This window comes from Urtica dioica, chromosome 2 (assembly GCF_054948205.1).
Source record: "Urtica dioica subsp. dioica isolate 48M chromosome 2, U.dioica_male_clone48M_v1_H2, whole genome shotgun sequence".
Lineage (NCBI taxonomy): Eukaryota > Viridiplantae > Streptophyta > Magnoliopsida > Rosales > Urticaceae > Urtica > Urtica dioica.
In genome coordinates this window covers 9,550,547-9,572,395 of record NC_142757.1, presented here as the reverse complement: position 1 = coordinate 9,572,395, position 21,849 = coordinate 9,550,547, and the positions used below count along the sequence as shown (strand labels likewise).

General features: G+C 43.7%; 1 protein-coding gene across 1 annotated transcript in view; it reads left to right on the top strand.

Annotated features, from left to right (window-relative positions):
• Positions 1-21,490, top strand: part of LOC149404062 (uncharacterized) — a 33,898-nt gene extending 12,408 nt beyond the window's left edge. Inside the window, exons 2-4 of the mRNA XM_089607380.1 lie at positions 20,642-20,734; positions 20,807-20,911; positions 20,975-21,490. Coding sequence (XP_089463506.1) covers positions 20,642-20,734; positions 20,807-20,911; positions 20,975-21,490 — 714 coding nt within the window. The remainder of the gene's footprint in view (positions 1-20,641; positions 20,735-20,806; positions 20,912-20,974) is intronic.
• The last annotated feature ends 359 nt before the right edge of the window (positions 21,491-21,849 follow it).

The window sequence follows — 21,849 nt, the reverse complement described above, 5'->3', positions numbered from 1 at the left end:
ACCATTTTACCCTTCTAGCTGTTATTTCCTCAACTCCTTTGTCGCTTGTGAATAAGTTAGAAACAATGTATTGACGAGGAGCTAACAAGTCACATTGTTTCATCCAAAAGAGTCAGGACTCAATTTGGACACTGGCCAGTTCATTTATTCACACTCCAAGGAACAAAGCATGAGGTGACATACATTGCATTTCAGCAATCTTGTACATGAATTCCATATCTATGAGAACTTCACAAAGTTACTCATGACAGACTCACAACTTAGTACTTCACCAATAGGCCTTGTTCGGAATCACATAGTGAGTCCGAACTTTGACTTTCTCAAATGAGAATACTAAGGTGTGAAATGGCATGTCTCATTTCAGGATTAAGGTAAGCATGATGCAATTCATACATAGTGACTTCGAGACATAAGAGGTTAAATGGTTTGTTCTTATATTGTCTCTAGAAGTGCACTGGTCAATTCAGTATCTTCGGAAGATACCTAGAAGAACTATAGAGTCTCCAACTCTCAATGCCTCATAACCAGACATCATAGATTCTTCTAACAATCATACTGAGGTCAATAGTCCTTTGACCCTAAGATTGCGAATATATCGTTTTAAGCAAACTACGAAGAGTTTGTTCATGCAAATCTACATTTGTCTCTTCGTAAGTTGTTAAGTTTGTTTATGGACTAAAAGACTAAGGTGTTATCATAAAGCTTCAAACAAAGAAGATTGAATGAACGTTTCAACTTTTTATTAATGAATAAGCAATTACAAGCAAGAGTCTTCGTAAGACTATATGACATCAAATGTACATAAATAGACACTACTACTCTTCTTGTGGGCACCATTGACAACAAACTCCCACTTGACTCAAAGAAGATGTGAGTAGTCCTACATGCCTAATCCCTCTCGAAGTTGGTCGAAGACCATGTTCGCTAGGGCCTTGGTGAATGGATCTTCCAGAGATCTACTTCACCTCCGCGTCTCCGCGTTGCGCGATCTCTCGAATCAAATGGTATTTCCTCTCAATATGTTTAGAGCGCTTATGGCTTCTAGGTTTCTTTGAGTTAGCGACAGCCCCACTATTATCACAATAAAGGGTCATGGGCTCGTCGACGTTTGGAACAACTTCCAAATACTTAAGGAATTTTCTAAGCCATACAGCCTCTTTGGATGCTTCAAAAGCAGCCACATATTATGCTTCCATTGTGGAGTCAGCAATGCAAGATTGCTTAATACTTCTCCACACAACAGCTCCACCATTAAGGATGAACATAGATCCCGAAGTGGATTTCCTGGAATCCTTATCCGCTTGAAAATCGGAGTCGGTATATCCCGTCATAGTCAGGTCAGTACCTGAGTATGTAAGCATCAAGTTCCTAGTTCTTCGAAGATACTTAAGAACATGCTTAACAGCAATCCAGTGCTCGGGTCCAGTGTTGGATTGGAAACGGCTAACTACGCCAACGGCGAAACATATATCAGGTCTAGTGCAAAGCATAGCATACATGAGGCTTCCTACGGCAGAGGCGTAAGGAATTTTCCTCATGTCTTCAATCTCTTGTGCAGTCTTGGGAGACTGGTCCTTAGAGAGTGAAACTCCATGCCTAAAGGGTGTTTGGCCCTTCTTGGAGTCTTGCATCGAGAAGTGATCCATTATCTTATCAATATAAGATGCTTGAGAGAGCGACAGGGTCCGGTTTTTCCTACCTCGAAAGATTTGGATCCCCAGAATGCACGCGGCTTCTCCTAGATCCTTCATATCGAATTGCTTTGCTAGCCAGACCTTAACCTCAGATAACTTACCCACGTCATTACCAATGAGTAGTATATCATCGACATATAGTACCAGAAACACAACTTTACCTTCGTGTACTAACTTGTAAACACAAGGCTCATCTATTGACTGTTCAAAGCCAAAGCTCTTTACAGTTTCATCGAATCTAATATTCCATGACCTAGATGCTTGCTTTAGTCCATAAATGGATTTAAGCAACTCACAAACCTTGGTCTCTTTACCTTTATCCACGAAACCGTCTGGTTGAGCCATGTAAATGCGCTCGTCAAGATTGCCATTCAGAAAGGCTGTCTTGACATCCATTTGCCAGATCTCATAGTCGAGAGCTGCAGCTATGGATAGGAGTATGCGGATGGATTTAAGCATCGCGACTGGCGATAAGGTTTCTTCATAGTCAATCCCTTCTTGTTAGGTATAACCCTTCACCACAAGTCGTGCTTTGAACATCTCGACGTTCCCATCAGGACCCCTTTTCTTCTTGTATATCCACTTACACCCTACGGGTTTAATCCCTTCAGGAAGGTCTACAAGTTTCCAGACTTTGTTGACATACATCGAGTGCATTTCAACTTTCATGGCATCAAGCCAAAGGTTTGATTCAGAACAAGCCATCGCTTGGCTATAGGAAACAGGGTCATCCATGTCCGAGACGGCTACGAGAGAGTCTCCATAAGACATGTACCTATCAGGCTGTTGAACAGCCCTCCCACTACGTCGAAGTACTACTTGACGAGATTCTGATGAGTTAGGTTGTGTTTCAGTTGGGGTAAGAACTCTTACAGATGAGGTAGAAGCTTCCTCACCCAACTTTTCTTCAAGCACAATTTTGCTTCTAGGTTTCGCATCCTTCATAAAGTCCTCCTCAAGGAAACGAGCATTCGTGCTAACGAAAGTCTTATCGTCCTCGGGACTATAGAAAGTAAAACCTTTGGTTTCCTTCGGATATCCTACAAACAGGCACAATTCTGACCTACTAGCCAACTTACTAGTCTTTCGCCTCAGCACGTGTGCAGGGCAACCCCAAATTCGGATGCGGCCAAGATTCACTTTACGGCCAGTCCATCGTTCATAAGGAGTACCAGGAACCGTTTTAGACGAAACTTGGTTCAGAATGTAAGCGGCTGTTTCGAGGGCATATCACCAAAAGGAAAGCGGGAGTGATGAGTAACTCATCATCGATCTAACCATCTCCATAAGAGTTCGGTTTCTTCTCTCTGACACTCCGTTTTGTTGAGGTGTGCCAGGTGCGGTAAGCTGAGAAGCGATACCTTCTTCTTTAAGAAAGTCATCGAACTCTCCAGACATATACTCACCACCTCGATCAGATCGAAGGGTTTTGATCACTTTGCCAGTTTGCTTTTCCACTAAAGCCCTAAAGACCTTAAATACGTTAAAGGTCTCGGATTTGTGTTTGAGCAAATAGACAAACCCATATCGTGAGTAATCATCAGTGAAGGTAACGAAGTATTCGTATCCTCGACGTGCCTGTTGGTTGAGCGGACCACATACATCAGAATGTATTAGTTCCAGCAACTCAGTGGCTCTTCGACCTTTATCAGAGAAAGGTCGCTTAGTCATTTTTCCTTCTATGCAGGATTCACAAGTAGGTAGTGAACCTATTGCAGAGGCTTGGAGTGGACCATCCCTCACAAGTCTCTTAATCCTTTCTAGACTGATATGACCAAGTCTTAAGTGCCATAGGTGTGTTGATTTTGTTAGATCGGAGGATTCAGAAAGTTTGATCCTCTTTGGCTCCCTAATTAGATCATTATCTATTTCGGTGTCTAAAAGAGAAGGTTGAGTGGGATAGATGTAGAAAAGAGCATTCTTCATACATGCATCAGTGACAAAAGAATTATCAGGAAACGAAATACGAATTCCATTCTTAATGAACTTTAAATAATAATCTTGCTCACGAAGACGAGCAACGGATATTAAGTTCTTCCCAAAGGTAGGAACAAAATAAACATTATTCAAGTTTAAAGTGCGGTCTTCAAAAGACAGCGTCACGGATCCCACAGCCTTTGCAGACACCAGGCTCCCATCACCCCATTTGAAACAGAACTCGCCTTCCTCTAAGCTTTTGGTTTTCTTGAAACCATTCAAGGAACAACAAATATGGTTAGTAGCAGCGGAGTCAAGAATCCACGTTGATACATTATCAGCTACTAAGCATGCTTCGGTAACTAGTACAATACTATGTTCCTTTGCTTTGAGATAGGCGGGACAGTTCTTTTTATCGGCCTTGTGAGGTCTCTTCTTAGTTCCAGAGGCGGAGGCTTTTTGCTCAGTAGCATGTGCCTCACCTTGATTCCTCTTTCTCTTATTGAGACCTACAGCAGTGTGAAGCTCCTTCATAAGCTCGGTAACAGTGTACTTTAGCTTTGTAATGGAGTAGTTCAGCATGAAGGTATCAAGAGATTCGGGGAGAGTTTCTAAGATCATATCTATGATATTCTTCCCATCAATCTCAGATCCTAGGATTTCCATTTCATTTAGGTAACTAATGATCAGCATCATATGGTCCCTAACAGGAGTCCTAGCCTTCATGCGACAGTTCATAAACTGTCGGACTGCTTGTAGCCTTGTCTGACGCCTTTGCCCTCCAAACATCTCAAGGAGATTGTAGAGCATGTCAGTGGCAGTCTCGATGTCACGATGTTGCTCTTTCAGCACATTGTTCATAGATGCCAAGATATAGCACCTCACAATCTCATCAGATCGAAGCCAGGCCGCTAAGGCGTCATTGTCCTCTTGAGTTGAATCATCATTCGTCAGAGGAGGACACGGGGTGGTGAGTACCCATTTGTGCTTGTTAACGGTAGGTATTATGTCGAGGTTACGTTTCGAATCTACGTAGTTTTCGTTCTCGAGTTTGATCGAGGAAAGAAAGATAGAGAGATGGTTGAGAGACATATTGCCTATATAAGTTGAAACAAGTTTATGATTAGTCTTTGGTTTAGGATTTAAGTTTTATTAAGACTTTTGTAAAATCCAACGGTGTTATAAACCAAACGATAATTTACTCCCTCAAGAGAAGGCCGCAAAAAATCTCCATTTATAAGTAAATGACACATCATTAATGCTAAGCCAAGATGTCAATACATCTATTTTGACTAGCCACCTTTTAAATTGGTTTGATCACTCACATCCTTTCGCAGAGCCTCAAGGGAGGATACTAGGGATTGAGCCTAAGTGTGCAACCAACCACTTAGTCCAAAAGATCAGCTTTGAAAAACAATCCCCCAAGGGGAGGCCTTGCCATCATTGCATCACTCTCGGACGTAGCTCATTGAGCAATGATCGAAGCAATAACGCCTTGGAGTACTCACATTTAAGTGAGGGTCGCAAGAGCGGCTCTTAGTCCCACGTTATTGCATCTTTCACTAGTGTTGGGGATCGCGGGTTACAAACAACGAATATAACCCTCCCACTTAGTTTTTGGAGTTGGTTCATCGACTCTTATAAGTTCGGAAACAAATTTCCTAGTTAGAGAGCGACAGAGCGGACAACTAGAAGAGAATCCTAGATCGACATGTTCAGAGCAGTATTAGTGCATAAAGGCACAAGGTACATACTCGATCTTTTCCTATTTTCTATTTCGGGAAAGTGCGTGAGGGACGTGTGAACTTCAACTCACTCGAACACTTGAAAGTTTTGAGATTACACATCTTTTTATTTTTTGGCTTGTCTACAAGGAGACCTCCCACTCAAATTTTCAAGAGCATATAGATTTTGAACATATGTGATATAGATATAGTTTTGAAAACATTTTGAAAACTTATTTGATTTGGATGACAAAATATTTTCAAGTTTGAAAGTGAAAACGGTTTTTCAAAATTCAAACTAGTTTTGTAAAAATTCAATTTCAATTAATCTTTCAAAAATCAAAACTTTTAATCTTTACACATCATGTTTATAATCATATGAAAAACATTTTTGCTCAAGAAAATTTTCTCATTAGAGTTCTATAACTCATGGTAGTGGGGTTTGAAAATCCGGATTTCTAAAAAAACTGGAGTTTCAGACAGCCGCGCACCTCGGAGTAAAATCGCCATAACTGGCGGCTCCGATGTCTTTTTGAGCCGAAACCGGTGGCATTGGACAGCGGACAGACAGAGCATTAATCTGATTTAAGAATCATTAAATTTCGATTTCTGAGCTGAGAGTTATGCCACTTTTAATGCGGGTTTACTCCAGCTTAAAGAAAAAGAAATAAATTAAAACTTTGGTCCTTTTTAGGTGCGAAAAAGAATCAAGTGTAACGGAACGTTTTAAGATGTTGTTTAAAGCTTTTATATGTGTTTTATTAGCAAGGTAATAACATAGAATAAAAGAAATAACAACATGCATAAAACGATTCAAGTAAAAATAAGAAACTAGCAAGATATCAAAACTAGTCACAAAATTTTACTCGAAATTTCTCAAACCTTTAAAACACGTTTTTCAATATAAAAAATTAAAAACTTTTAGAACTGATTCTAATGTGTTTTAAAAACATCCCAAACTCATAGAAAATCCACATGCTTTTTAATTTAAAGACATGAGCAATAAATTAAAAAAAAATCTAAGATTACAATTCTAACTTGTCACAAAATTAGTAAACTTTCGAAAACGATTTTCAAGCTCATAATTTTAAAAACATGTACATGCATCTCTTTGACCATAGCTCTGATACCATTTGTTGGAATTGATCTAGGGTTTAAGAAAAAGATTAAACGCTTCGGGAAGCGGCGGAATTTTAAAAAATTTCTTTTCAAGTAAAAACAGTTTTTACTAACCTAGACAAAGAGCAAGTACATGTAATTAAAACCTATTATGAGTATAGAAGTTTACTAACCTTTCTTGAAGCTTGAACTTTGTAGAAGCTTTTGGAAAGTTTGCAACGCTCGTCTCCTCGCAGCACGTCTCTCTTTCCTTCCTCGGCACCTCGAGCAACCATGATAGTTTCTATCACTAAATCACTCGAAAGAAAAGGAATCAGTGAGTGGGCACTTTTAAACACTACGACTTAAGAACGAGTCTTGAAGTCGCAGAGCTAAACTCTAGGTCAAATGAGGACCTAGGTGCCAAAACAAAATCGAAAATAAACTAGGGAGAGAGAGAGGAGTTCGGCCAAAGTTCTAGAGAGAGAGTCTCTCAAATCTCTTAAACTTGGATGAATGAAATGTGAGGAATGAGGCTCCTATTTATAGGAGGAGGATTACCTTCAAAAGGTAGTTTCCTCTTTTCCTATTGCCTTGCACGTCCAACATGCCTCATGAAGGCTTAGGATTTGTTTCCTCATTTGATTTCCTCTTAGTTGGCCGAAAATGCACTTTCCTTCTTAAGGAAATTTGTTTCCCCTTTTTCTTTTGGCAAGTATTTTCATACATCAATGCACAAAATAAACTCTCTTTCCCACTATGGCATGAACGAAATTCAGCCTTATTTTCCTTGGGTTGGACGAAATTTGAGCTTCTAGAAGGAGCTTCTAGATGTTTCTTCATTTGTTCTTGACAACATAAGAAAAGCCCATTAAGAATTTTCAAGTAAAATTCTATGAAATGAAATTAATCCTCAAGGCCCAATTACACTAATATGGCTGAGTAATATTTATTTCATTTGTCATCATATGACAATGTCAAAAAAAATTTATTGACATTTTTTTCGTCCTATGTCCAAAAAGACAAAAATACCCTTTTGACAATTTTCGTAAAACTGTCTCGTTCTTGTTTTGACTTAGCTTTCAGTTTAACTATTCCTACTCGATGTGATTCGTGATAGTGACCTCATGGACCCAAATGAACAAAGCTTGAGCTAAACACTTGGACTCAAAAGTTCACAAACCTTTTCCAAGTTTAGCTTAATGCCAACTGACTCCACTAAAGAGTTGACACTGAAAATCTCTCGGTTCAAATGAATTTATTTTCTACTCAAGAATTCACCTAATTATAATGAGCGGATCCACTGAATATTATCTATGTTTACCCTTCATGAATGTCATCAGCTAGTCGGGATTTACTAAATTACCATTTTACCCTTCTAGCTGTTATTTCCTCAACTCCTTTGTCGCTTGTGAATAAGTTAGAAACAATGTATTGACGAGGAGCTAACAAGTCACATTGTTTCATCCAAAAGAGTCAGGACTCAATTTGGACACTGGCCAGTTCATTTATTCACACTCCAAGGAACAAAGCATGAGGTGACATACATTGCATTTCAGCAATCTTGTACATGAATTCCATATCTATGAGAACTTCACAAAGTTACTCATGACAGACTCACAACTTAGTACTTCACCAATAGGCCTTGTTCGGAATCACATAGTGAGTCCGAACTTTGACTTTCTCAAATGAGAATACTAAGGTGTGAAATGGCATGTCTCATTTCAGGATTAAGGTAAGCATGATGCAATTCATACATAGTGACTTCGAGACATAAGAGGTTAAATGGTTTGTTCTTATATTGTCTCTAGAAGTGCACTGGTCAATTCAGTATCTTCGGAAGATACCTAGAAGAACTATAGAGTCTCCAACTCTCAATGCCTCATAACCAGACATCATAGATTCTTCTAACAATCATACTGAGGTCAATAGTCCTTTGACCCTAAGATTGCGAATATATCGTTTTAAGCAAACTACGAAGAGTTTGTTCATGCAAATCTACATTTGTCTCTTCGTAAGTTGTTAAGTTTGTTTATGGACTAAAAGACTAAGGTGTTATCATAAAGCTTCAAACAAAGAAGATTGAATGAACGTTTCAACTTTTTATTAATGAATAAGCAATTACAAGCAAGAGTCTTCGTAAGACTATATGACATCAAATGTACATAAATAGACACTACTACTCTTCTTGTGGGCACCATTGACAACAAACTCCCACTTGACTCAAAGAAGATGTGAGTAGTCCTACATGCCTAATCCCTCTCGAAGTTGGTCGAAGACCATGTTCGCTAGGGCCTTGGTGAATGGATCTTCCAGAGATCTACTTCACCTCCGCGTCTCCGCGTTGCGCGATCTCTCGAATCAAATGGTATTTCCTCTCAATATGTTTAGAGCGCTTATGGCTTCTAGGTTTCTTTGAGTTAGCGACAGCCCCACTATTATCACAATAAAGGGTCATGGGCTCGTCGACGTTTGGAACAACTTCCAAATACTTAAGGAATTTTCTAAGCCATACAGCCTCTTTGGATGCTTCAAAAGCAGCCACATATTATGCTTCCATTGTGGAGTCAGCAATGCAAGATTGCTTAATACTTCTCCACACAACAGCTCCACCATTAAGGATGAACATAGATCCCGAAGTGGATTTCCTGGAATCCTTATCCGCTTGAAAATCGGAGTCGGTATATCCCGTCATAGTCAGGTCAGTACCTGAGTATGTAAGCATCAAGTTCCTAGTTCTTCGAAGATACTTAAGAACATGCTTAACAGCAATCCAGTGCTCGGGTCCAGTGTTGGATTGGAAACGGCTAACTACGCCAACGGCGAAACATATATCAGGTCTAGTGCAAAGCATAGCATACATGAGGCTTCCTACGGCAGAGGCGTAAGGAATTTTCCTCATGTCTTCAATCTCTTGTGCAGTCTTGGGAGACTGGTCCTTAGAGAGTGAAACTCCATGCCTAAAGGGTGTTTGGCCCTTCTTGGAGTCTTGCATCGAGAAGTGATCCATTATCTTATCAATATAAGATGCTTGAGAGAGCGACAGGGTCCGGTTTTTCCTACCTCGAAAGATTTGGATCCCCAGAATGCACGCGGCTTCTCCTAGATCCTTCATATCGAATTGCTTTGCTAGCCAGACCTTAACCTCAGATAACTTACCCACGTCATTACCAATGAGTAGTATATCATCGACATATAGTACCAGAAACACAACTTTACCTTCGTGTACTAACTTGTAAACACAAGGCTCATCTATTGACTGTTCAAAGCCAAAGCTCTTTACAGTTTCATCGAATCTAATATTCCATGACCTAGATGCTTGCTTTAGTCCATAAATGGATTTAAGCAACTCACAAACCTTGGTCTCTTTACCTTTATCCACGAAACCGTCTGGTTGAGCCATGTAAATGCGCTCGTCAAGATTGCCATTCAGAAAGGCTGCCTTGACATCCATTTGCCAGATCTCATAGTCGAGAGCTGCAGCTATGGATAGGAGTATGCGGATGGATTTAAGCATCGCGACTGGCGATAAGGTTTCTTCATAGTCAATCCCTTCTTGTTAGGTATAACCCTTCACCACAAGTCGTGCTTTGAACATCTCGACGTTCCCATCAGGACCCCTTTTCTTCTTGTATATCCACTTACACCCTACGGGTTTAATCCCTTCAGGAAGGTCTACAAGTTTCCAGACTTTGTTGACATACATCGAGTGCATTTCAACTTTCATGGCATCAAGCCAAAGGTTTGATTCAGAACAAGCCATCGCTTGGCTATAGGAAACAGGGTCATCCATGTCCGAGACGGCTACGAGAGAGTCTCCATAAGACATGTACCTATCAGGCTGTTGAACAGCCCTCCCACTACATCGAAGTACTACTTGACGAGATTCTGATGAGTTAGGTTGTGTTTCAGTTGGGGTAAGAACAGTTCTTACAGATGAGGTAGAAGCTTCCTCACCCAACTTTTCTTCAAGCACAATTTTGCTTCTAGGTTTCGCATCCTTCATAAAGTCCTCCTCAAGGAAACGAGCATTCGTGCTAACGAAAGTCTTATCGTCCTCGGGACTATAGAAAGTAAAACCTTTGGTTTCCTTCGGATATCCTACAAACAGGCACAATTCTGACCTACTAGCCAACTTACTAGTCTTTCGCCTCAGCACGTGTGCAGGGCAACCCCAAATTCGGATGCGGCCAAGATTCACTTTACGGCCAGTCCATCGTTCATAAGGAGTACCAGGAACCGTTTTAGACGAAACTTGGTTCAGAATGTAAGCGGCTGTTTCGAGGGCATATCACCAAAAGGAAAGCGGGAGTGATGAGTAACTCATCATCGATCTAACCATCTCCATAAGAGTTCGGTTTCTTCTCTCTGACACTCCGTTTTGTTGAGGTGTGCCAGGTGCGGTAAGCTGAGAAGCGATACCTTCTTCTTTAAGAAAGTCATCGAACTCTCCAGACATATACTCACCACCTCGATCAGATCGAAGGGTTTTGATCACTTTGCCAGTTTGCTTTTCCACTAAAGCCCTAAAGACCTTAAATACGTTAAAGGTCTCGGATTTGTGTTTGAGCAAATAGACAAACCCATATCGTGAGTAATCATCAGTGAAGGTAACGAAGTATTCGTATCCTCCACGTGCCTGTTGGTTGAGCGGACCACATACATCAGAATGTATTAGTTCCAGCAACTCAGTGGCTCTTCGACCTTTATCAGAGAAAGGTCGCTTAGTCATTTTTCCTTCTATGCAGGATTCACAAGTAGGTAGTGAACCTATTGCAGAGGCTTGGAGTGGACCATCCCTCACAAGTCTCTTAATCCTTTCTAGACTGATATGACCAAGTCTTAAGTGCCATAGGTGTGTTGATTTTGTTAGATCGGAGGATTCAGAAAGTTTGATCCTCTTTGGCTCCCTAATTAGATCATTATCTATTTCGGTGTCTAAAAGAGAAGGTTGAGTGGGATAGATGTAGAAAAGAGCATTCTTCATACATGCATCAGTGACAAAAGAATTATCAGGAAACGAAATACGAATTCCATTCTTAATGAACTTTAAATAATAATCTTGCTCACGAAGACGAGCAACGGATATTAAGTTCTTCCCAAAGGTAGGAACAAAATAAACATTATTCAAGTTTAAAGTGCGGTCTTCAAAAGACAGCGTCACGGATCCCACAGCCTTTGCAGACACCAGGCTCCCATCACCCCATTTGAAACAGAACTCGCCTTCCTCTAAGCTTTTGGTTTTCTTGAAACCATTCAAGGAACAACAAATATGGTTAGTAGCAGCGGAGTCAAGAATCCACGTTGATACATTATCAGCTACTAAGCATGCTTCGGTAACTAGTACAATACTATGTTCCTTTGCTTTGAGATAGGCGGGACAGTTCTTTTTATCGGCCTTGTGAGGTCTCTTCTTAGTTCCAGAGGCGGAGGCTTTTTGCTCAGTAGCATGTGCCTCACCTTGATTCCTCTTTCTCTTATTGAGACCTACAGCAGTGTGAAGCTCCTTCATAAGCTCGGTAACAGTGTACTTTAGCTTTGTAATGGAGTAGTTCAGCATGAAGGTATCAAGAGATTCGGGGAGAGTTTCTAAGATCATATCTATGATATTCTTCCCATCAATCTCAGATCCTAGGATTTCCATTTCATTTAGGTAACTAATGATCAGCATCATATGGTCCCTAACAGGAGTCCTAGCCTTCATGCGACAGTTCATAAACTGTCGGACTGCTTGTAGCCTTGTCTGACGCCTTTGCCCTCCAAACATCTCAAGGAGATTGTAGAGCATGTCAGTGGCAGTCTCGATGTCACGATGTTGCTCTTTCAGCACATTGTTCATAGATGCCAAGATGTAGCACCTCACAATCTCATCAGATCGAAGCCAGGCCGCTAAGGCGTCATTGTCCTCTTGAGTTGAATCATCATTCGTCAGAGGAGGACACGGGGTGGTGAGTACCCATTTGTGCTTGTTAACGGTAGGTATTATGTCGAGGTTACGTTTCGAATCTACGTAGTTTTCGTTCTCGAGTTTGATCGAGGAAAGAAAGATAGAGAGATGGTTGAGAGACATATTGCCTATATAAGTTGAAACAAGTTTATGATTAGTCTTTGGTTTAGGATTTAAGTTTTATTAAGACTTTTGTAAAATCCAACGGTGTTATAAACCAAACGATAATTTACTCCCTCAAGAGAAGGCCGCAAAAAATCTCCATTTATAAGTAAATGACACATCATTAATGCTAAGCCAAGATGTCAATACATCTATTTTGACTAGCCACCTTTTAAATTGGTTTGATCACTCACATCCTTTCGCAGAGCCTCAAGGGAGGATACTAGGGATTGAGCCTAAGTGTGCAACCAACCACTTAGTCCAAAAGATCAGCTTTGAACGAGGCGGTCGACGGAGTACGGCGGCTCAATGCCTCACCCGATCCCTCGGCGTCAGGATGGGTCGCTCGAGCCGAAGCGCGTGCGTTCGGCCCGGCCGGGCCCGTTTCTCGTGTATCATCTGCGAGAGGTGGCCCTGTCGGCAGATCCGGCCCGGTGGCAGGCCCATGATGCGAGTCGGTTGCTCGAGCCCGGAGGCCGATCTCGCCTAGGGCCGGCCCAAGCGTGTCCTCCTCTTGGCCCTGCGTCACTGGGTCGGCCATGGGACCTCCATCTAGTGCGTCCGGCCCGAGCATATGACCCGGCCCAAGAGGGGCCAAATCTTCTTCACCTAGGCCCGGCCCATTGGGCCCTAGGGTTTGCAAGGCAGCCAAGGTGGCCGCCTCCTCCTCTCCAGCCATGGGCGGTCGGCATTCTTCCTCTCCGGCGTTGGGCGGCCGGTACTCCTCCTGTCCGGCGCCGCCGCCCCCACCTGCAGCGTCGGCCGCCGCCGGCGGCGCTCCCCCGCCATGGACGCGCTCCGGCCCGGCTGGGCCTGACCCACCTGGGCTCCCATGGCCGCCGACCACTTGCAACACAACCCCACCCGAGAGGGTGTGGTCCTCCCTGACACCAGCGCCGCCCCAGGCGGCGCTCCTCCACGCCGGCGCGCCATCGCCGGCGTCGGCCTCGCCAGACGCGCCGCCCCAAGGCTCGCCCGCGTCCTCCACGACCGGCTCGGCCCTCCCGGGGTGAGGGGCGTCTCCCCCAGGTCTGGGTTCGCCCCAGACGGCGCCGACTCGGCCGGGCGCGGCCTCCTCCACGCCGGCGCCGGCCTCCTCTGCTTTGTCGGCGTGCTCCCCGGTCGGGATCGTCGCGCGCGGCCCTCCTGGCGTGATCCCGGGGCTGGGTCCAGCGCAGACGGCGCCGACCCAGCCAGGCGCGACTCCCCCGGCGTTGGCGGCGGCCTGCACAGCGCCGCCCGTGGCCGGCCCGCCTCCTCCGGCGCCAGGATCGACCCTGCACGCGCGACCTCCGTGGCGCGTCCTTCGGCCAAGCCAGCCTCGCGCTGGTCGGCCCGGCTGTCCCCGGCGGCTGGTGCCATCAAGCCGGCGCTCCCCTGTCGGTTTGGGTAGTCTCCGGCGCGCGTGTCCCCCTCCCCGTCGGCCAACCACGCCTCGATCAAAGAAAAATCGCCACCCGTCGTATCCACCACGTTCCTGCTCGAGACAAACGAAGACGATGCGTTGTAGTTGGGAGGGGTGGGCGAGAGTTGTGCCCAAAAATTATCCAATTCGGCGTCTTGATTCTCGAGAAGAGGGAAAAGGTCGTCCTCAACGGACCCACACCCCGACAGGCGGTTGGTGGGATCTATGAGCGCGAATAACGATGAACACGTCAGCGAAAATATTAAAAAAATACCTAAGGTGAGCGGGCTTACCAATTGTTGACAAGACGGTTCGGCGAGACAACTGAAGACGGAGTTGCTTGAGTTTACCACACGGGCTACGCCCGGTGCCAAACTCGGGGGGCTAATGTTGTCGGCCCGACGAGGTCCGACGGCTCGATCAACATTTCAGGCGGCCGAGCAAGCTCACTCGGCCAATGGCCGAGTGAAACCCTACTTCCGGCCCACACTCGGCCGGCTCATCAACTCACTCGGCCAATGGCCGAGTGAGCCTTCTCTCGGCCCAGGCCCATCACTCGGCCAATGGCCGAGTGAACTTCTCCATATCTTCATTCGGCCAATGGCCGAACGAGATCCACCATGCTCACTCGGCCCATGGCCGAATGAGGCCTCAGACATCCCAGCGTGTTCGCCGGGCCAAGGGCCGAATGAAGTCTCCAGCCGGCCCACCATGCTCACTCGGCCAATGACCGAGTGAGGCCCCAGGCGGCCCAACACGCTCGATCGGCCGAAGGCCGAATGAAGCCCCCTGCCGGCCCAACAGCTAACTTTGGTCGGCCGCTGGGTGAGTCTTCTCTCGGCCCAGACTCTTCACTCGGCCAATGGCCGAGTGAAGCTCACCCGGCGTCCATTCCTTCACTCGGCCATTGGCCGAGTGAATCTCCCTCGGCGGCCATCGTCTCACTCGGCCATCGGCCGGCCGAGCCTCACTCGGCCGATGGCCGACTCAGCCTCACTCGGCCAAGGGACCCTCAATACGTCCCTTGGTCGCCTATAAATAGAGGGGTCCATCCCCTAGTCCAGGTAATCCGAATTTGAGTACTGAAACGCTGTTGAACTCGTACCTCGCTCGTTTCTCTCAAGTCTCGACCTCTAAACACTAAACCCTCTACAAACCACCTCAATCCTGCTAATGTTGAGCGTCGGAGAGGTAAACAGAGGCAACCCCTCTGTTTCCCCTTTGTAGTTCACACCTTTCTGTTCACGTTTCAGGTGCTTGGACGAGATAGAGATCAGCTACAGCTAAGGGACGGCTTGGGATACCAAGCCCGACACGCTCGAGTCGAGACGAGACCACTTGGTCCGGCCTTGGGTCTAACCGTCTGCGACTCCTAAATCGTTGTCCGAAAAACTGCGACAATATTACCTTCAAAAGGTAGTTTCCTCTTTTCTATAGAATATCACACATTCATGAAAAAATATTTGCTTCCCCTTGCCTTATGTCACACATCCAAATAGGCTTCTAGAAGGCCTTGGATTTGTTTACTCATTTGCTTCTCCCTTAGCCTTGGCCGCCCATCTATATTCCTTGTATTTGAAATTTGTTTCCTCTTTTTCTTTTGGCAAGTGTCTACATACATCAATGCAAAAAATAATTCCTCTTTCCTTCTCTTGGTTGGACGGTTTTGAGCACTCTAGAACATGCTTCTAGATGTTTCTTAATTTGTTCATTACAACATAAGAAACGCCCATTCACTACAAGAAATACCACATTTAGCGACGAAACTATTAGCGACGACTTAATCGTCGCTAATAAATCGTCGCTAATCACCCTTTTAGCGACGATAACATCGTCGCTAATTCTTTGGTGCGAAAAATAATAAAGTTTGGCGGCAAAGATAATTAGCGACGAATGTATCGTCGCTAATTCTATTTTGTCGTCGCTAAGTTCGCGGGAAAATAATTAGCGACGATAAATTCGTCGCTAATGATTTCTGAATTCATTTAGCGACGACGATATCGTCGCTAATAATGTTGAATTAATTTCGAATTTTAAAGAGGGAAAAATCCCTCCAATTTGATTAAGACAAAAACATTTAGCGACGATAAAATCGTCGCTAAATAGTTTTTTGTCGTCGCTATACAATTAGCGACGATTTAGTCGTCGCTAAATGTTTTCGAATTTTGACGAATTTTAAAGAGGGAAAAATCCCCCCTTTAAATTAAAACGAAATGATTTAGCGACGATAAAATCGTCGCTAATTATGTGAAATTTACTATTAGCGACGAAGAAATCGTCGCTAAATGCCTGGTTAACGTAAGTTCGTTTAGCGACGAAATTAAATCATTTAGCGACGAGAAAATCGTCGCTAAATGTCTTTAAATACCAGATCGCGACCCAGCTTCCCCATTTCTCTTTCTTTAACCTAAATCGATTTTCTCTCTCTTTTTCTCTCTCCCGCCGTCGCCGTGCCGTCCTCCGCCGTGTGCCGCCGACGCCGTCGACGCTACCCGGTAAGTCTCTCTCTCTCCTTACTTCTGTCTCTCCTCACATGCATCTCTCTCCTTACCTCTCTCTCTCTCCCGGTGCAGATCCTCCGCCGAGCCACTCCGCCGCCGACGCCGCCCCTCCGCCGCTCCGTCTGCTTCCCCTCTTCCCCCCGACCCGCGTCTGCTTCCCCTCTTCCCCGCGAACCCGCGCCCTCTTCTTCTTTTTGTCGTCCGATCGGTAAGTTTTTTTTTTAAAAAACTATATATATATATATATATATTAGTTAGTTATAGGATTAATATATATTAGTTATAAATTTATGTATATATTAGTTATATATTAGGTATATATGATTAATATATATAGGATTATAAACTTTAGTTATAAATTTATTTTAATTAGTTATAGGATTATAAACTTTAGTTATATATTTGTTATAAATTAGTTATAAATGAATTATATAATTTTAGTTATAAATGTTTGTTATATATAACTAATATAATTTATTTAGTTATATAAGTATAAATTAGTTATAAATAAATTATATATTTTTAGTTTATAAATTTGTTATAATTTATATTTTTAGAATTATATATTTGTTATACCAAATATAAATTTTATAAATTATGAATGAATTATAAATATTTGTTATAAATTTTATAAATTATAAATGAATTATATATTTGTTATAAATTTTATATTTGGTAAAATGATGTAAAAACAATTAGTTAGTTTATGTAAATTAAATAGAATTGTATTTAATTGTTGTTATAAATGATTAAAAATGTGATGGATTATGAATTTTAATAATCGAACCACTGAGATTGGATTTATTGTTAGTTTTAGGATGTTTCTATGCAGGTTTTAAAGTTAAAGGCTTGATGCCGGGTTGTTAAGTTTATAGGGGAGGTTCTGTCGAAATTTCGGTAGGATCGATCGTGAAATTATAAAATAAAATCCGAAAACTACTAAATTTTGAAATGTTCAATCTATAGGTAAAATGAGTTATCCAAATAGGAATTGGATAATCGAGGACCAACGTTTAAGCGTTGAGTTTGCGGCTGGCATGACAGAGTTCATGGCAATGGCCCGACAACACGTAAATGTCGAAGGACGAGTTAAGTGTCCATGCAAGAGGTGTAACAACGTGTTGATGCAAAAAATTCCTGATATAGAGAATCATCTCTTTATCAGAGGATTTAAGAGGAATTACACGAGGTGGAACTTTCACGGGGAGGAAGAAGATGACGTAATGCAGTATCAGACGGAGTACAGAGGAGGAGGGATGTTTGATGCTGTACACGATATCTTAGATCACAACGACGTAGACGGTGACGATGACAGTATTGACCCGAATGCAGAATACCAGAGTGGACAGTTCGATGACCTTTTCAGCGACCTGAACACAGAATTATGGCCGGGTTGTACGGAGTATTCGTCACTCTCATTTGTTGTCACGTTGATGCATTTGAAAGTGATGAACAAGTGGACGAATAAGTCGTTTGATCAGCTTCTGAAAGTACTGAAAAAATCTCATCCGATCGACAACACGATTCCAGAGTCACATTATGAAGCAAAGGCGAAATTGCGTCGATTTGGTATGGGTTACGAGTCGATTCACGTTTGCAAACACGATTGCGCGTCGTTTTGGAAGGACAACGCCAATCTAGACGAGTGTCCAGTTTGTAATGAGAGTCGGTGGCTGATGAAAGACGGTGGAAAAAAAGTAGCGCATAAAGTGTTGCGCTACTTTCCACTGAAAGATCGACTTAAGCGACTGTACGCGAGTCGGCACACAGCTCTAGAGATGCAGTGGCACGAGAATGAACGCATTAAAGAGGATGGTGTACTGCGACATCCTGCTGACGGAGCAACGTGGAAGGAGATCGACCGAAAATATCCCATGTTTGCGACAGAACCGAGGAACGTCCGGCTTGGACTTGCCGCCGATGGTTTCAACCCATTTGGTGACATGAGTTTATCGTACAATATGTGGCCGGTAGTCTTGACTGCGTACAATTTACCGCCGTGGTTGTGCATGAAAACATCGTACTTGATGTTAACATTGCTTATACCAGGTCGTAGTGCGCCGGGTAAAGACATGGATGTTTTCTTACGACCGCTGATTGATGAGCTGAAGGAATTGTGGGAAACCGGTGTTGTGTTGAGAGATGGTTCGACCGGTGAGCTATTCAGGTTGTTTTCCGTACTTCTATGGACGGTGAATGATTTTCCAGCGAGAAGCAGTTTGTCGGGATGGAGTGGTCAAGGGTACCTTGCTTGTCCGACGTGTAACAACGACACACCATCTTTCAAGGCTCGAAACAAGATTGTTTACTGCGATCATCGTCGATTCTTGCCGTTGTTACACCCGATGAGGAAGAGCAAACTGTACAAGGTACGAAATGAGAAACGACCACCACCAGTGAGAAAATCAGCGAGCGATATACTTCGACAATTGCGATTAGTGGGAGATGCAACCCCGGGGAAGCACCCTGACTTCGGCGGGAAGAAACGAAAGCGCGATGCGAGTGAGCTGAATTGGACAAAGAAAAGTATTTTCTTCGAGTTCCCGTATTGGTCGAGTCTTACGCTGAAGCATAACCTCGATGTAATGCATATAGAAAAGAATGTATGCGACAATCTTCTGGGTACCTTGCTGAACATCGAGGGGAAGACGAAAGACACAGATACGAAGTGATGTATTAAATGAACATGAATGTTATTTCAGTGAACACATAGATCTCATGGAATTAGAAGGTCGGCCAGATGTTGAAGAAGCGCATCGACTTGAGTTCCCAAAGTGGTTTTGGGAAAAGGTATTTCACTACCAAACTCAAAAAATATGAGATAATTACTAACCGACTCGTTAATGGTTGTATGTAGGTATTTCGCATGAGCCAAGACGGATTATCCGTTACCTCCGAATTATATGCATTGGCATTGGGACCACATTTCGCACCACAGACGTATCCGTGTTGTGTAGTGAACGGGGTTAAATTTATCTCTCGTCAACGTGATAGCAGAAGAACAACTCAGAATAGCGGGGTATGTGTACCAAGTGAAGGAGGTCACGACTTCTACGGTCAAGTAGAAAACGTCATTGTCTTGACGTATCAGAACAATTGTCGCGTCGTCTTATTTCAATGTTGTTGGTTCGGTGATCAAGATCCGAGGAAAAGGACACGCAACGACAATAACTTGACAAGCGTGTATGTGGCAAAAGAATGGTACAAAGACGAGCCATTTATTTTGGCAACTCAAGCGAAACAAGTTTTCTACTTGGAAGATAACTTGAATGGTCCTGATTGGCGAATCGTCGAAGAGTGTAATCATCAAAATGTGTGGGATCTTCCCGATATTGACCTCATTCTTGGTCAATCTTCGTCTTCCGTTCAGTTGTCAGTAGAACCGTTAGATTTAGATTCACTGTCAACGCGTCATCAGTCTGCGATACCAGAGCCCGTGAGCAACGACGCAGTGAACTTGTTGGAGAATATTGAAGAAGAAGAGTTTATCGATGATGAAGAAACTGAGGACGAAGATTTGATGGAAGAAGATGATTTGTCAGACGACGATGATTGATAGTATATAACGTTTTTCATTTACTTACTAAATTAATTGATTTAAATCATTAAGAATGCATAACCAAATATTTTTTTTTTTTAATTTCAGATGGCTGCGGCTACAGGAGCTGGAGGCAGCGGAGGCGGGGATGACTTCTTAGCCCGTCTCCCGAATTATTGCCAGTCGGCGCCCGTACGTGATGGATCCGGATCTCGCGACGTTCGCGAACACGCTCGGGTTGGTCGTCCGAGACAAGATCTCGCCTACGGTCCCAAGGTGGACGAATGCGAACGTGGGGCCGGCGAAGGAGGCCGAGATCCGAGCTGCGATTCGAGACAAGTACGACATTCGAGTCGATGGTGATGCAACCGGGAAGAAGAAGGCGATTGTCGATGCGGCAATCATTCGAGACGCGAAGACTCGTCTTCGCGATTGGAGGCATACATTGCGGTCGTGGTTCGACATCGACTGCAAGAGCAGCGTACAGGTGGCGCGGTCGCTGAAACCGAAGACCGTTAAGCTCGACACCGAATGGGAGACGCTGATACAACAATATACGAGCGATGAATTTAAGGTAATATCGAATCATTTACGTTACTCGAATGTTTATTAAACGATTTGTTATTTACGTGTACGTTTACTTATATTACAACAGGCTATACAAGCGAAGAATAAGGCGAATCGCGCGAAGAAGAAGACGAAGACTCGACAGGGGACGATTGGGTTCTCGACCCACCGCATGAAAAACGTAAGTTTTATGTTTATATGATACATCAAATCGTTAAAATTATCTAACACTTGAAGTTTTGTTTACATGCAGAAGAGCGTCGAGACAGGCGCATTCGAGAGCTTGTTTGCGAACTACAAGCGCCAACATCAGTCCGACAAGTCTGAATGGCTGACTCCTGAAGCCTCCGCACGTTATGTAAGTTTGCATTTATTTTTCTTATTTTTCGATTAATATATACTAACTAGTTAATTATATCAGGATCGACTGGTCGCTAGGTTCAACACGTTGCGAGCGGAGGCTGAGCACCAAGGAGCGGACGTTGATATTTCCGTTCTAGAGCAGCAGGCGATCCGCGATATTATGGGTTCGCGGACTGATCACTTGACCGGCGTCGGACGTTTGGTGCCACAGGGAGCACGGATGGCGGCTGAAGTCGCCGAAGTCTACGGTTCGGAGGCTGGGACGTCGCAACCAGGATATGTCTCGCAGGAGGTGTTGGCATCGACCCTCGCCGCGTTCGCCGAGACAATACAGAGTCAGGTGCCCGGCCTCAACCTTAGCTCGTTCATGTCCCAATTTCCGCAGAGTTCGCAGCAGGCTCCGTCATCCCACAGCCAGCAGACTCCGACGGCCGACGTCCACACTCCGACGCCCGACGTCCGCACTCCGACGGGCGGCCAGCAAAGGACTCCCGACGCCAGCCAGCAGACGATGCCCGGCGGACCAAGTCAGTCTACTCCGACGCCGCAGCCTGCAGAACTTCAGCGCCAGTAGAAGAGCGTTTCTCGTCGAGGAGGGGGAAAACGAGTGGCGGGACGACAAAGCAAACGTCGCGACTAGTGATTTATTAGTTGTTTTGTGTATTTATTATTTACATATTTCTCGATAACCGAAAACGTACGTAACCGGATTTTATATAGTTGTTGATTTGGATAATATAATTTAGTTTTTATATGATTTTTCATTTTAAAATTTCACAACAAAAAAACCGTAAAAAATAAATAATTAACGACGAAAAAAATAATAATAATAATAATAATTAGCGACGATAAAATCGTCGCTAAATATCATTCACACAACGTTTTAGCGACGACTTTGTCGTCGCTAATTGGCGCGGGAAAAATTCCCGCGTG